Genomic DNA, 17576 nt, shown 5'->3' with positions numbered 1-17576 from the left:
CCATTTAACAACTCTGCTTGTGGGGCAGAATTTCCCCCACACATATAAACAGAAATATGAGCTGCAGTGGCAGTTTTATTGTGTTTGAAATATTAAAATCCTTTACTGTAAATGTTACATATCACTCCATTTTAAGACTGTAAAACACATATACCTGTACAATGCTTGTAATACTTTGCCATCTTTTTTGGTAAAAATGTGAGACTAACACATTATTAGTACAATATCCAGTGTAAACATGAATACACATAGCCTAGTTAAAGTATAAATGATGTAAAACTGAGTGTGTAAACAATTAGAATCAATTGGAAATATGAAGGTTTTTCTTGGATGGAAACACAGTTTAGCTCGGTTTTAGCCCTGGTCACTGCTAATACTGAAGGGCACTGCAATGCACACTAAAAGTCATTAGAATAATGACGGGTACACTCTAAACTCTTCTGCATTAACCTTGCACCTTGCAGTTACAGCATATTAGGCGTGTGATCCATTAAGTGGTGGGTTGATATGAGGGAGAGCTGTGAGATGAGATGTGAATATAATGATGTGAGTCCTGAGTTGCTGAAGGCAGGTGGAGGTTGGATGCGTTTTAATGATCCTGGTGGCAAACAGGTCAATTTATTTTAGCATGAAAAAGATTTGAACTGTTTGTAAAGCTCATCGTTCTGTCATTTCTCACTTGATTTCACTTCACCTTTCACCTGTGAAATGAAGTATCACACTTAGTTCCTGGTTTAAGCAGAGGTTAGCCATGCTTTCATGTGACAAACCTTTTGCAAAACGAGTTTGTGCAACAGTTTTTAGATCAATATGCAGAGCTGGTGAGCAAATTAAAACACAGTAAAAGTGCATGCGCTATCTGGTGAGCAGTGCAGGGGATTTCAAATATCTGGCATGTATATAGAAAATGACAAGGCCAATAAAAAGCAATGAGCTTGTATTACTAATAAAGCAGCTTTCCTTTTTTACACACATATATCTACTTTAATTTGTCCCTCCAGTAGCACCCCTGCTTACTGATTAATACTGTCTGCAAATTGGAAGTCAGTCTCGGGGCGACATGGCTCAGTAGGTAGAGTGGTTGTCCTGTAGCCCAGGGGTTGCCGGTTTGATCCCGTGTCGTCCATGTTGAGGTATCCATGAGCAAGACTTACTTGCTCCTGATGGGTCGTGGTTAGTGCCTTGCTTGGCAGCTTCCGCCATCAGTGTGTGAATGTGATGTATACATAAGTACAGACCATTTACCATTTGTTTTCCAAGAAAACTAAACTGGAAAAGCACCTCCCCCTATTGTGGATAGAATCCAGAAATCTGCAAGTAAAATGTCCGAAAGGTCAAAAGTCATTTATCCTGTTGTTGCTTTATTAACATTATAATAAAAGCTTGACTTCTTTTTTCCTGATTCTTGAAGATCTTTCATTTATTTATTCAAATCTTTCACAGCAGCTGGAATGATGACAGAGTTGCGATGGCTCGGCCTGCAAGACACGGGGAATCCTTGTGCTGGTTCTACCCGTGCTCACAGGGACTGCAATCAGAGTCTTACGGTTTCTGTAGGTTTGTAATTTATATTATCATATGTAACAAGTCTTATATAAAAAATATTAAGACCTTTCTCACGCTGATGATGGCGTGATCTAATTCTACTTTCCCAGTGACAATCATGTTACCCTACAAGACTTTAAGTGCCTGGAACTCACCACCATACATTTGCAACTTGAAAGGAGAACTGAACCAGGAAAAGAAACTAGCTTCTTTTTGAATCACCCCGACCTGGATGTGTGGGGTGATGGGTGGACTTTTGTAAGCTGTGATGGCCGAGTGGTTAAGGCGTTGGATTTGAAATCCAATGGGGTCTCCCCTCGTAGGTTCAAGTCCTACTCACAGCGATGAAGTAAATGATCAATCTTATAAAACTAAATGTAAAACTCTAAAGATCCAACTTCAGACTTTTCAAGTCTCCATATTTGTGATTTAGATTTCTTCCTTTTATTGTGTGGTCTGGTTTTTATGAGGGAAGAATATATAAAGCTGAATGTATGTACGATGGTGAACCAGACTTTTTGACTGAGTACAGCCCAAAAAAAATCAAGAATTAAGTCATTTTTTAAAGTGAAATCTAATACAATAACATGTCTGGAAAAGGAATTTTTAGTTCTATTCATTTTGTAAAATTTCATGGAAATTATGAAAAATCACATTTTTTTCTTTAAGCTTTTAGATTTTGCTTAAAAAATGTTAGAAGCTAAGGTAGGAATCTGTAAATTGTGTATCTGTGCAGATCTTTTCAGCTCAAGTTACATCTTCCATATCTTTTGGTTTAGGAATTTTGCTTCAGGGAAACATCCGGATCAGAACATGCCGGCCACTGAACCAGTGACCCCATTTATTTCCATTTAGATGCATCTGGTTCTCTGCCACCATTTACCAACTCTACTTGTGAGGCAGAATTTCCCCCACAGATATAAACATAGAAATATGAGCTGCAGTGGCAGTTTTATTGTGTTTGAAATATTAAAATCCTATACTACAAATGTTTTATTAGTCTGTTTTAAGTCTGTTTTAAGACTGTACAACACACATACCTGTGCAATGCTAATAATATTTTTTGGTAAAAATATGAGATTTAATTTAACTTTAGGCATCCTCAAATAAATAATTAGTAGAATATCAGGTGTGTAATATCTAGTGGTTTGTTGTACAACAAGCCAAATTGGACATTTACAACCAGAGCTGAAAAAGGATATATCCTTAATGAAGGATAATGCAAAAAGAATCTAGTATTTCAAAGAAATACCATTTAATTTATGCACTATTACATTTTCTGCTGCAGTTTTTTCATTTTCAAAGTATTTTTTTAAAGGCAAAAAAGTAGCATTGACACCTAGTGTTTTAAATCAGAACTGCAGTCGAAAAAGATAAACACAGAGAGCGTTCATCCCCTCCCTCGGAGAGTTTCGCGTAGGTTGCCGGTCATTACATTTGCTGTTGTAAACTAATAGGCCACCAATTTACTCCATTAATACGTCCATACAGTCACACAAATTAATTTAATGAGTGTCGAGAAATAAATTAGACTAAATTCTTTGTAAATCAAGATAAACTTTTCGGTAATTTAAGCAAAATTCCAGTGCTTACCTGTTGAGGAAAAACTTTGCCAACTCAGACTTCTCCACCTTGCAAAAGATTCTCCACTATTAATCCTTTTTTATTACGTTTTTGGTCATTTGCTTTTTTAGCAGGATGCCGAGGCTTTTTAGGTTTTTCTGAAACTATTTCTGGTCCGCTTCTTTTACTAGCTTTCATACCTGCAGGCTGCTGCTCTTTTGCGGACATAAAAAACCCAAACGCTGCCTTGTTGTTATTAGGCAACCGTGGGGAGTCGCATATGATTGGATAAGGAACCAGAAAGCAGGAAAGAGCAACACAGTGCACCCAAGTTAGTGCGGCACGGAACTCTTATTTTGAAGGAGAAAAACCTGACAAAGACACATGAGACAGCTTGTTTATAGGGAAGCTTCCTTTTATCCCTCCCAACAAATAAGAACAGTTGAAATTATTTTTACAGGAAAAATCCTAATTATTCAGCCTTTAATGCCCAGTCAATAATGTAATAACCAACAAGTGAGATATAATGTTTTACATTACTGGAAAACTATTATTATATTATAAGCTCAAGTACTGTATGCCAACAGCTGACAGGAGGTGCAATCTACTCATATGTACAGTTCAGCATGTGACAAAGAAGACACTGTTTGATGAAGCTATTTCATCGCTGTGAGCAGGGTTCGAACCTGCGCGGGGAATCCCCATTGGATTTCAAGTCCAACGCCTTAACCTCTCGGCCATCACAGCTGATTGACAGAGAGTTTGCCTGTTATTGATAGTTTTGTCCCTTCTCTGAAGCACTGTGTATTCTGTAAAAGGAGCTGAAAACTTTCTAGTTGTTAATGAGTGAGAGGCAGAATACACCTTGGACAGGTCGCCATAGTGAGAGAAAAGTAAAAAAGGACGATATGAGCACCAGCTGAGGCCTTTTAAAGACTTTTGTTTTGTTTGTAATATTACCTTACATTGGTGTTGATTTAAGAATCCCCTGTAGAGAAAAACCTGTTTTGAGCTCCATTTACATTTATTTCTTGTCATTTTATGGTAAAAGCAGAAAGTGTGCAAAAACACTTTTATGCTTGGTTCATAGAACAGCCAATTAAAGACAAAGAAGGAAAACAAAATGTATTATTTTGCACAGTGCATGTTTTTAGCAGACCCTAGAAAACAAGCTTTTTCCCATCAATCTATGGTTAATAAACCTTATTTAATAGAGTAATGAAATAAGGCGTAGCAGGGAAGGGAAGTAAGAAGCACTGTTCACTGTCCAGAGAATGTGTGGTCTGACAGCTGTGGATAATTTCATTTGCTAAGCATAATTAATGGCAAGTGGTTTCATTTACTTGTAATGTGTAAAGTCTTTCCTCAAGGGCAAAGAAATATTGAAACTTTTTGGATTAAATCCTCCATAAAATACCTCATTATTATTTAGCTATTATATTTTTATTCTCCTAAGAGCGCATGCTCGGGGGGGGACATAAACAGGATGTTCAGGAAAAAGGGAGATAATATTAATAAGAACCTCAACAACTAAAATATGTTCTGTTATTGTAAAACAAAACTTACATGTTATAAAATACATCCAGCTAAATAAGGTGACAGTCGTCTGCCTGCATGTAGCAGTCAGTGTGAAAAGTAGCTTTGGTCCTTCATTCCAGCAGAGCAGAGAAGGTCTAGAAGTTATGCAACACTAATGAAACACACAAGAGGTGGATTTCCTTTTATTTATTTGTTCTTAAACATTGCTTTTTTATTGTTGTCCTAATTTCTGTCCAGACACCACCTGTGTAGGGTGGAGATCTAAAGTTGCAAATGATCCTGCAAGACTTTTAAGCCCTGGAACTCACCACCATGCATTTACAACTGAAGGAGGCTTTTAATTGAGATGAAAACTGAACAAAAAAAAAAGTGATGACCTGGATGACTGACAATAACAGAAGTCAGTGTGGTAGGATGAGTTGTAGCTGTCATGTTGTGATGGCTGAATGGTTAAGGCTTTAGATTAGAAATCCAATGGGCATTCCCCTTGTAGGTTCAAGTCCTGCTCAATGGTAAATAGAACTTATCCTGCCATCTGTCACTCTTTCCATGATAATACATGGATTCCCCAACTATGTGCTGCAGCTCCTGGTAGCACCCATCACTGGGTAAAAGTAATATGAAGCCAAGAAGAATCTCAACTGCAGCACCCCTCCAAAAACAAAATGTGTAAAAAATGCATAAACTGATGTTTTCTATCTGAAATTCCAGCAGCAACAACTTGTTGCCTTTATGAAAGACTGGCACCGTTAGCACCAATGAGTTGTTTAACTGATGGTATAATGCTAGCTATAATGTATTGAACTGTATGAGAATTTACAAAAACAACCTTTTATCTTTTTACCTTTTTACCTATTTTTCCCCGTTTGCTCCAAATCTCCACAAAGTTTCATTAAAATCCACCAGGTAGTTTTTCTATCATCATTAAAACTAAGAGTTTTCTCAGGATCTCTCTGAAGAAACATTTAAAGAAACCCAAATTGTAGTTCTGATGATGAAAGTTGGTTTTACTGTAAACAGGTTTTCAATCATCTCGGTTCATTTTTATCTGTGATGCAGATGCAGCCAGACGTAACATTCTTATTGGCACATCATCATCTAAACTTTAAAACGTTGAGATTACTTTAATAAATTTTGCCCAATGGTTTCTAACTTCATTCATTTGCATATATTGTCTAATTTATAACTGCAGCAGTCGAGTGTTTGTGATTTCAAATTGCATCAGATATAATTTTCTTTCCTGCACAGTGAGAACAGACCACAAAGCTTTCCTCAGTTCTAAATTTAGTTCACTGCATCATCTCATCAAATCACATTCAAGCAACAAAGTCTGAGCGTCTGCCTTCAGATCAACAGGCAGATGATCATTATTTGAAAATGAGTGATGAAATTACTGCCAGAAACATATGGTAATGTGCAATGAGAGATAATAACAATGACAGCGGTAATCTTAGGCAGACCGTTGGCTGCACACAATGACTTTACTTCAGCTTCTAATGTGCTCGTCTGCTGCTCTGCTTTGTCGGTTTGAAAGATTAGCTCTCTTTTTATATTATTGTTAACTGTGAATCATTTAGATGTTTTGTCATTTTAAATGTATCTGTTCTGTATTTTGATCATGAATCAGAGCTTTGCAGGAGCCTAATTGTAAAGCCAAATGAGTGCTTACTCATTTTCTAACCTTCTGCCAATGAACCCGAATGGTGACACTAGCAGAAAAAATTGTGTTGACATATTTTTTTAAATGGTGTTTTCTAACCAGAAAATTTGAATGCATACAATTTTCTACTTGTTCAAATGTTTGGTGGTGTTTTGAGACACTGTTGCATTGGCTGCCATGTCAGCTGTGGCTACACACCTAGTTTACCACCACTAGTGTATGAATGGTTAATGGACTCGTGTAAAGTGTCTATATAAATCCAGTCTATTATAATTATTAATATTATTAATAATAACCCTAATTCTAATTATCTGTTGGTGAGAAGACAGTATGTTCCTGAAAGGGTAAAAAAAAAACAACAACAGATTTTTCTATACATTTGTGTTTTTTATCCACATGCAAACAGTTTTTGGGGAATTCAAGACAAACTTTTAGTAACTTGCTTTCCAGGGTGAAGATTTTCAGATTATCCAGTTCTGCCGTGGATGTGTGGACAGGATAACCAGCGTTGATGGCTTGCTGTATTAGATTATGCGCCCCATCTGTGTGGCTTGCATCACAATCTGTGCTGTTAACTCCTTTGTTTGTTTGATGTTGCCAAAATTGTGCTGCTGCTAATCTTGTTTTACATGTTTGCATATGAATGTGCAGTTAGCCAGTGAGTATACTGAGGAATGTAGGCTTTCAATGTATCATTGAGGACACTGCTACATAAAACAAAACATCCATGTCACAAAACCACAGAACAAGGGCTGGATTACCACCTTTCCGTATTTATATTGTCACTGAAGTGACACTGGTTCAGGTTAGTCTCTACATCTGGATCAGTGGCTTTATTTCCTGATCTTCCCTGGCCAATTTTTATGCTTGTTTTAGATTGGTGTGCTTTATAGTTTCTTGACGTTTCACTGTGTTGTTCCTTGCGGTGCTATTTATATTCACACCTAATCCTTAACAGTTGGCTACTAAATTGTTCTCACCAGTTGCTTATATGTATTGCCGTGTCAGACAGGCTTGAAATGAATAAATGGTTTCTTTTCTTAATATAGAGGAGTCTGACGTTGTGCCTAAGGTAGACAATACGGAAGACAACTTACTATCACTGACTGAGTCCATCTACCATGTGTCCACAGTTCGGACACAAGGACAGCATGTAGCTGCTAGCGATGGGATATTCGGCTCTTTTCAGAGCCCCGGCTCCCAAAGACTTTTGACTCGCGAACGGCTCTGAATTTAGCATCTTTTTTAGGGTTTGATGACAAGACGCACTCATTCATTCATTCACTCTCCTCACGTCTGTCTGCTGTCTCACTCACAGTGTAGCGCCATCTACCCTCCTTTCTGTTTTTACATAATGGTATGATCTTCTATCCTCAGATGTGATTGGCCGCCTGTCCATGATGGCCAATACAAACAAAGCATTGCTGGAGCTGAGAGCTAAGCAAGCAGGAAAAGGAGATAAAACTGGGAGGCAGCCACTGCTGGTGTAATTTTAAACCATAGCATGATTCTTGTTGTTCCTCCCATTGAGTGATCTTCTAGCTGTCACTACCAAGCATCAGCTCTTAGAGCCGGCTCGTCTGAGTCACTACCAAGCATCAGCTCTTAGAGCCGGCTCGTTTGAGTCACTACCAAGCATCAGCTCTTAGAGCCGGCTCATCTGAGTCACTACCAAGCATCAGCTCTTAGAGCCGGCTCTTTCGCACAAGTTACATCACTAGTAGCTGTGATGGCCGAGTGGTTAAGGCGTTGGACTCGAAATCCAATGGGAAATTCCCACGTAGGTTCAAATCCTACTCACAGCGGCAAAAGGCTAGAGCATCTAATAAAGGATGCTTACCTTTCAGAAAGATCCAGCATAAGTAGACTTTGCCAGCCTACTCAAATCCTCAAGCACTGCTTTTAGAAAATTAACAACACACGTTTACAAACTTCACCTCTTGAGGAACAACAGGAATCATGCTATGGTTTACACCAGCAGCGGCAGCTGAACCATTGTTCCAAGGCAGGATGGATTCATGCTTTTCTGATGTTTACACCAAATTCTGAGCCTACCATCTGACTCCTCAGACCAGCAACGTTTCTCCATCTTCTGTTGTCCAGTGTGAATTGCAGCCTCAGTTTTCCGTTCTTAGCTGACAGGAGGCACCATGTGTGGTCTTATGTTGCTGTAGCACCATCTGCTTCAAAGTTGGACATGTTGTGTGTTCAGACATGCTATTCTGAGATGGACAATGACAAGACATTTTTGTCCCAACAGCCTCTGCTCACTGAATTATTTCTCTTTTTCATATCATTCTCTGTAAACTCAGAGATGGTTTTGTGTGAAAATCCCATCAGCAGTTCCAGAAATATCTCAGACTAACAACCATGCAACATTTAAAATCACTTAAATCCCCTTTCTTTCTCATTCTGATTCTCATTTTGAACTTCAGCAAGTCGTCTTGATTGTGTCTGCATGAATAAATGTGTTGACTTGCTGCCATGTGATTGGCTGTTTAGATATTTCTGTTAATAAGTGATTGAACAGGTGTAATAAAGTGGGCAGAGTGTATATATAGTATAAATACAGCAAGCTTTGATGCTATAACTGATTTGCAAACATACAGTATTATGAAGAGCCTCCAATAACGTTGGTCAGTATTGAAATAAAAACAGTAGCATTAAGTTGTTTTTTTTTCTTTTCTTTTTCTTAGATTTGCAAAATAGTTTGAGCTCACAGAGCTGTAAGTCTGTGTGAAATCTTAATTTTATTCAAGTACTATCTAAAACTAGAGCGATGCAAACTTTTAACAGCATCATCAACCTCAGCAGGATCAAATCTCAGCAACAGCGTTTCCTCTCTGAGCTGCAGATAAAATAAGAGCCTTCACTCTTCCATTGAGCATCCCTGCAATTAAGTTAAATGGGCACACAAACCATATTGTTAATGTTTTCATGCAGCCAGAGCCCCTGAGAAGTGTGGCGATTGCAGAATCCATCAATGAAATTGTGCACTGACATGCCCCACTAGGTTTGACAGCACAATGGAGTTCACTTATCCAAAATGCATCCAATACACAAATATGTCCAAGCACAGAAAAAACTGACTGAGCCACCGCAGACAGCAGCTGTTTGCTCCATGTTGGAGAATCATAATCCTCACTCAAAGCAGGACAATCAAATCATTTCTGAGACTTTGCAGCCAACAAATGACAGTTTGTTAATTTGACCGAAAAGCTAACAGAAGGGGATTTTTACAGCCAAATGGCAATTTATTTTGACTGAAAAGCAGCACAAGTTTATCTTCTCATCTGTACACAGAGAAAAATCCTTTTTGATTTCAGTCCATCCTCAGTCTGTCACGAGCTTTCAGTTTTCCATGAAGTTGTTCAGACCTTTCATCAACACAAATCATGCTTTCATTTGTTTCTGCCACATTTTCCCAGTAATCTGTGGAACTTAAAAGAGAATATATTATTTTAAATGCTTAACCCCTTAATGCCTGAATTTATTTACAGTTCTATAAAATGAAAATAAATACAGTGAAAATAATGGAAAAAAATCTAAAAGAAAATATGAAATAAATTAAATAACAATAAATAAATTAGAGCAGAATTAGTTGACAGATATTACCCGGCTAATCAGTTTTTCTATATTTTTTTGACAAAGACTATAAAATATGTGACAAACATGTTTTTTCTTCTGTTTTTTGGCTTTTTTCTACCTCATATAACTCAACACTAAAAATAACTAAAATATATCATTAAAATGTACTTTGTCCTATTTATTAATATACTATGTAAATAGTCACATTTAATTAAATGTTTAATCTGATTTTGATCCAGAATACAACAAGTCAATAAAAAAAATGGCAGATTTGATTTAACTGAGTCAATACAAAATTATAAAACTTAACAAGCAGCAATTACAAGAAAACACGACATTTTCATTTGTGAGGAGGTTTTAACTATTTGTTTTCCTGAAGGTGTCTGAAAGTTTATGACATTTGTTGCTTTGTGTTTTATTATAAGACAGAACAACCAGTTTGAGATGCCTTATGGTAATATGGATTAATCACATAAGCACAGAATATTTAGGTGAACTAATTTAATAAAATCTGACACAATTTGTTTGCTTTGTGGCAACATGGTGGACTAACAGCATTAATTGTGACTCTTCAGCCCTAAATCTTAAATCTTTATTTCTATTGCCTAGTTTCTATCCACTCACACACACGGTTTATGCAGTTCTGGATTTAAAGCAACACAACATAACCTTACCAGCTTAAAACTGTTGACATTTTTTACGACACACTGACTTTCATTTTGCACATTTCTCAAGCCGTCGTTACCTTGCAGCGTTCCTAGCCTGAAAAATAACACTTCACAAATCTTTGTTGTAGTCCAAGGCATCCATGACAGCTGTGGTTTGCTTTACGGCACCTTATCACACACTAAAAACTGTATATTAGCACACTGTCTGTTTTAGACATGCACCCTGGCTGATTCAGCAAAGAGAACTATATCAGAGGAAACGACAAGAGCCAACATCAGACTGACTCCTACTTGCTGGAAAGAGTTTAGAGATGAGACAAGATGCAAGATGGATGCTGATCTTCAAAGGGAAGCCTTATGGCTCGACACATGGGGGTTGACCAATGACAGCGACAGGCGAAACTCATTGCCTCCCAGCTGAAACCCAACATGGGACGCAACAAACAGCAGCAACAGCGGCAGGGTCACTCTGAAATCGCTTGTCTCAAAAAGATTTGATTGCTTATGATACTGGTGGGAATTTTGACATTTTCAAAACAGTACGTAACAGACAAGGCATGAAGGATGAAGAGTCAGAATAATTTGCTTGAACTGACAGAAATCTTTCTGTTGACTATACTATAAAAATCAGAAAGACGACCCTGGGTTCATCCTGTTTTACAAACAACAGCATGGTACATATTATCATTCATTAGCGGACCTCAAGGCTGATCTAAATAAATCCAGAACCTATGTTTGGACAAATTCAGCCTGGCACCATGCTTTTTATTTACATCCTTATGAGCTTTGCGTAAAGTATAGGAAAGTCAGACACAGCTAAAATGATCTGTTCCTCCACATTGAAAGTGTTTACAGAACGGGCTGTCTAGCCTGCTCTCAGCTCATTGGTCAGTGAATGAAGTCCCTTGCTGGTTGGTTGTAGTACCGTGTGAAAGAGACAAAAATCTAACATTTTTCTATTTTCTTGTTTCACATACACAAGTTTCACATGTCGCTTGACTGGTGGAGGGCAGCGATTTTTGCCTCATAACGCAAGTTCCACAGGAAATGATGGCGGAGTGATGTCGCCTCCCGTGTGTCGAGCCTATAAGTGAGTTCAGTAGCATTGCTTTAATGGCTGCGTATTGTATTTTGTTCAGTTAAAGACACACAATGGAACTTTGATAGATTTTCTCAGTGAGGTGCCCCTTAATATCAGCTAATCTGACAGCCATCTTGCATCCTGTCTCTTCTCTGAGCTCTCTCCTGCCAGTAAAAGTCAGTCCGATGTTGACTGTTGTCTTATCTTTAGCTCTGTTGCATTCTCTATTTCTTTTCCTCTCCTCCTTATTGGGGTTTAAAACAGCCTGTTGCTAGCATGTGATGTGGTGCATAAAGCAAAACTCAGCTGTAATGTCACGCCACGACCCGGAAGCAAAAGTTGTAAAGTGTGGTTTTTCAACTTTAGAACGCTGCTGGGTAATGACGGAAATGTACATAATAAATGTCACTGTGTCATCAAATAAGTCAAAAGTCTGCGTTTTAAGGTTGGAAAGTTAAGTTTTTGTGTTATTAAAGAATACATTTATTTTCCTGATCTTTTTTTATTATTATTTTTTTTACTAGAATTGTTAGCTTTAGGGAAAGCTTTGGCTTTGGGATCAGTTAAATAATTCTTTGATTAAAGGTTTTTACATCACACACACAGTAACTATCAGGGTGGTATGCAGCCCGTAATTTCACAGCCTTGTAGCTTTTACACATTCACATGGGAGTGTGGTCTGCTTTAGCTGTGGCCATGTGTTGCATTAACCCTCAAAATTATAGATTAGTGACAAATAAATTAAATTCTTTCATTTATAAAACTTTCTACACATATTTTGAGTATATTTCAAAGAATAAAAATCAATGTTTACCACTTGTAACAACTATTTAATACTAGAGATCACAGAAATTAAGTGTCTTATGGCTAAGTTAAAGTTCATTGGGTCTTCTACCCACTCTCAGAACAATAGAGAAGCTCAAACACTGTTGAGTTAAAGGGAGAACAGCAGTAACAGGACTTATGTGTATCCACAGAGCTCTGCTGTAGACTGACGTTACCATTTCAGCAAAAAAAAGATGCCACCCCCTCGTTCTAAAATGACAGCCGGTATTAAACCCCAACCAATTGTTGGATACTATGGGAGTGCTTGCTGGCCCAAAAAATGAAATTAAAACTGTAGGATTTGTGGGGGCTACACTGAGGTATGATTTTCTAGATGCATTTATTTTCCAAAGAGGACATGCTTTCATTTCAGCACTCATGTACAAAAAGGCCAGTGTGTCATTAACGAAAGTGGAATAGGCTTAGCACACTTTGAATAACCACTAGATTTAATACCATAGCCATCATGGAGTAATCTGCAGCATTTACAGAAGATTAACATTTGCAGAACAATGCCTGTTTAATCCTGGCAGCCTGACCTGTTGCCCTGACGACTGCAATTATAATTACTAGGGCTTGTATAGTGATGAGACTTTACATTTATGCATGACAAACAGTAAATAGAAAAAGAACATTCAGCATTTTTAGATTTGTCAGACATTTGTTGCCCCAGCTGACCCTTTGAAATTCTTGTGTTCTGGTAGAAAATTTGATCTACTTAATGCATAATTTTCAATAATTGAAGTCTTCACATGACAGCTTAACCTGTTATTGCGATCCAAGATTTAAGTTTCACCACTATTTCTATTTATTTGCAGAGGCTTCTTTCACTTTTAGCCTTGTTAGAGTTGAGGCTCTGTGAAAAACTTCATGCTGATCCATATTAAAACATCTCGGCAGCTCTGGAATGAATTTGGATGAACTGTTGCGCAGACGGTCATGTTCCCCAGATAATATACCCAAAGGCCTTTGTTGAGCCTCTGAGTGTTTCAGTGCTGCCATGTGTTTGGAGAGAAACTCCTGGACAAAATGCCATGAAATCCGGTTTAGTAATCCATGCTCACCTGTCAAAATCAGTGATTAAATAAGTTCAGTACTGTCAGATATCTTTACTAATTTTTAAATTTCATGTCTGACATAAAAGGCTACATGTTTTGTGCTGAGGTCTTGCATGAAGAGGATTTAAACCTTTGCTGGCGTCTTTCAGTGCAGAGTTGTCCTGTTTCCTGTTGGCTTGTGTGAGTTTCCTACTAAAGACACAGTGGTTATATTCACTTCAATTTTTTTAACAGGTGTGAAAGTTAGTGTGCATCTCAGCTAAGTGGTGGATTTAACCGGTACCTGACACACGGGGAACTGTATTTGTTGCATATTGCCAGTTAACCTTCAGTAAAGCATCAGCTGCTCCATTACACTATGCTCCACATTTCAGAGTACAGCTTTACAAGCAACACTAACAATACAAAAGGTCAGATTGAAAGGAGTGTGTGTGTGTTCAAATTTGTTCTGTTGCTTTTAGTTTCTTTTTTTCTGTCTTTATCTCTCACCTCCAGTCTTCTCTTTGCCTGCTGCAGGCTACTAGTTTGTTGTACAAATAAGCTGCATGTTGACTGAAAAAAAGTTGGTTTGAAACCTTAAAAAAATGTCGGTTTCTTAATGGACACAAAAAATGTATTATTATTATTATTTGTTTTTTTTACTATGACGTTATTGGTGGATAAAGGCTGGGCTCACCTGAGCACCTGACTACTGTATCACTTATGTTTAAATAAAGTTATAAAAAGAGGAAAACCTTGATTGCTCGTCCAATGCTGGCCCTCTGTGTTTTCACAGGTGCTGTTAAACATAATATGTTTCAATATTGTAAATAAACTACACATCAAATAATCAATAAGCATCAGAAAGTTAAGAAGGAACAGCTCAATTGAATAAAAGACTTGAAACTGGAGCTGGACGTGGTGTTGGTGCTGGACATCAGCCAGAACCGAAGAAGTTGTTGAATGTTGTTGTAATGTTATGTTGCCCAGCAACCACTTTAAATTTCTATTTGCTTTATTTTAAATCATAACAGCCTTATTTTTTGCATTTTTAAATAAAAATATATATATAGTTATGTTTAATAGTTTAATCAAACCTTTAAACCAGACATTTACTGTTGCAGGATAGTAGATCTTGAGGACCAGACTTGGGTACCCCTGTTTTAAATGAGTAACTGAACACAGAACCACACCAAGTAAATCAAGAAAAAATAGTCTGAACATTAAGACACTTTAAATTTGCTGTTTCTCAGTTTTTCTGACACACTTGTACTTTAAGTCTGGCTTCCCAGCTCTCTTTAGTCTGTACCATTACACTGTCTTCTGAGAGGCTGCACCACCTTAAAATAAAGATCACAAAAAAACTCATGCTCTCAAAGCACCAATTCACAACAAAGTCATCTCAAATACAGTCCAATTTTAATCCAATTAAAACAAATTCAGTATATGATCCACATTAGTCCAGCTATGTTTATACAAGCCCACTTATAAAAGCTAATTGCTTAGCAAAGGGAGCCAACAGATTGCATCAGATCCTCTTGCCAATTCAACCTTTCCAACCTGAGCATGCATATGTAACATGTACAGACATTTTCATTTTTTCACTCTTAATTTTCCTTTTTATTTCTATGCTGTGCTCATGTAAACATATGGATTTAGTTTCAAACATCTGGTTCACTGTGCTAGATTTTGTCCCTGTTAATTCATCCATTAGATAAATTTTTATCTAATGCTAAAGATAATGACGCTATAGAAGAACTGCACATGTAAACCTGTCAAAACCAAACAAAGATGCAAAGCAGAGACTGTAACAGACCTTGCATTTAACTGCAATCTGACGACATGTGACTGATATTCTAACCACTCCAGAGGTAGAAACTATTTAGTGGCTGAGTTTAGCCTCAGTGGCTGAATTTAAGAGCAGTCATGAAAGACGAACTAGTTATTTTAAATAAGACTGTTAAAATTCTTTAGTACTTTGTTTTTAATTGAGTCATTTTCCTCTGAATTCAGACTGAAGTTGCATCTTGATAAGTTTGTTCTGCCCACTGAGGTTTAATTCAAGCATTCAGGTGGTTTCTGTCCCCAAATTGCAATAAAGCCCCTACAAAAGACATCAAAGTACTAACAAGATTATTACTCTTTTATGCAGCAGCTGTAGTGATGAAATGTAACAGTAATACAGTTTCAAACCAACTCGACAAATAAATATCATGTATGCAGTAATTTGGATCTCTGAAGACACACAAGTGACAGAAGATTAACCTGCAGAGACTCGTTTTCTATATAATATGTTTAATAACTCATGAAGTAATAAAGATTATAAAAACTGCCAAATTCAGTGTCAAAGCAACAATCCCACCAGTGTTCCCACACATCCTTCAACAACTGCTGTACTAACCTTTGCCTTTACATCTCCTCCTTCTCTTCCTCTTGGACTTTCCCTTCATGTCACACTCTGACAGCTCCATGTTCCAGCTGCAAGTCCCATAAACTGGTGACATTAGGAGATTTTCCAGTATTTTACCCTGTTCTGCTTCTTCTCCTCAGCCTGTGTGAAGCAGATGCTCAGGAAAGACTGGGAGAGCAGTCCAGCAGCAGTAAGCCCCACACAGTGACTGACTTCTCCCCCCTGCTGCTGGCTTTAGGAGGCAGGCAGCTGCTGAGGCTGTGACATCATGAAGAGGGGAAGAGCTTTTCTGACTTCAGGCTGGGTTTCAGAATCAGCTCCACAATCCCAAGTACATTTTTTCCAAACATAAAACACTCAATGTGCAAAAAATGTGCTGAGGCACTGAATTAATGCAGAACTCAATATAAATATCTGCAGGAGTTATGGATAATTACTTCTTCTACAGGACAGACAAAACGCAGAAGTAGCTTGTGAACAACTAAGTCCACCCTCACTGTTTCCATTTCGATTAAGAGGGTAAGTAGCAACCAGGTCCAACTAATCAAATGCACTTAATTAATGGATCATGATTAGTGTGATCACCTCTATAGAAGCAGAAGCTTCTTCAGATTGCTGCTTTGCAGTATTCAGGTGTGTTAACAATATGCCAAGGAGGAAAGACATCAGCAGTGATCTTAGAAAAGTTGCAGCCTGGTGGGGTTTACAAGGTACTTTCCCAACAATCTGCATTCCATCATTTTACAGAGAGAAAGATTATTCACAAGTAGAAAACAGTGGACAATATTCTGAGGAGTGGACGCCCCAGCAAGTTCAGTCCAAGGTCAGATCTTGTAATGCCCAGAGAAACTGCAAAAAACTCAAGAGCTACATCTCAGACTCGCCAGGCCTCTGTTAGTATGTTTAACATTAAAGTCCACGATAGTGCAATTAGAAAAAGACTGATCAAGTATGGCTTGTTTGGTAGGTTTACAGGAAAACATCTCTTTAAAAAGAACATGGCACAGCTTAGGTTTGCAAAACTGCATCTGAACAAACTACAAGGAATAATGTCCCTCGAACAGATGACACCAAAGTAAAGAAGTTTGGCCATAATGCACAGCAGGCCATATCAGCACCAGCTGTCAAACACGCTTTCTAAACTGTCTAAACTTTAGCTCATGGATTCTTTTTTTCCATGAGCGGAGCCTGTCAAGCCTCCTGCCAATAGACAGTCAGATCCAAGTAAACTGTCGCTTCCTCCTTCTTCTCCCTTACATCCCCATAGCGAATGATCCCAAATGCAGCAAGTCTACCACAGAGTGACCAACAAAAAATAAATAAATAAAATAATTAAGGTGTTGACATAGACCAGATAAAGTCCAAACCTCAACCTGATTGAATCTGCTGTGGTATAACCTTCAGAAAGCTGTGCAGAAACAAATGCTGCAAACCTCAATGAACTGAAGCAACGCTGGAAAGAAGATTGGAGATTTGAAAAACTCCATCTAATGCGGACGTTTCTACTCAAAACTAAGTTAGAGAGCGAACTGCAGCCTCAAAGCACTGAATGAACCTTTTCTAAAACTTACTGTAACAGAACTAAAGCACAACAAATTCTGCATCTGTTTAAACTTATGTTAAAACTTTTCTGAAGACAATAAAGCAAGACCTGTCATGA

General features: G+C 37.9%; 1 protein-coding gene and 3 non-coding genes across 4 annotated transcripts in view; 2 read left to right on the top strand and 2 right to left on the bottom strand.

Annotated features, from left to right (window-relative positions):
- The window catches only part of LOC121644001 (double-stranded RNA-specific editase B2-like), a 34556-nt gene extending 18469 nt beyond the window's left edge, over window positions 1-16087 (bottom strand). Inside the window, exon 1 of the mRNA XM_041991689.1 lies at window positions 15908-16087. Within this exon, the coding sequence (XP_041847623.1) occupies window positions 15908-16010 (103 nt within the window). The 5' untranslated portion in view covers window positions 16011-16087. The remainder of the gene's footprint in view (window positions 1-15907) is intronic.
- Window positions 1808-1889, top strand: trnas-uga. Its single transcript has one exon. It is a non-coding gene; the product is annotated as a tRNA-Ser (tRNA).
- On the bottom strand, window positions 3774-3855 carry trnas-uga. The gene has a single exon. It is a non-coding gene; the product is annotated as a tRNA-Ser (tRNA).
- On the top strand, window positions 8031-8112 carry trnas-cga. The gene has a single exon. It is a non-coding gene; the product is annotated as a tRNA-Ser (tRNA).
- Window positions 16088-17576: the final 1489 nt, after the last annotated feature.

Source organism: Melanotaenia boesemani, chromosome 8, assembly GCF_017639745.1.
Source record: "Melanotaenia boesemani isolate fMelBoe1 chromosome 8, fMelBoe1.pri, whole genome shotgun sequence".
Taxonomy (NCBI): Eukaryota; Metazoa; Chordata; class Actinopteri; order Atheriniformes; family Melanotaeniidae; genus Melanotaenia; species Melanotaenia boesemani.
This window is presented reverse-complemented; position numbering and strand designations above follow the sequence as displayed.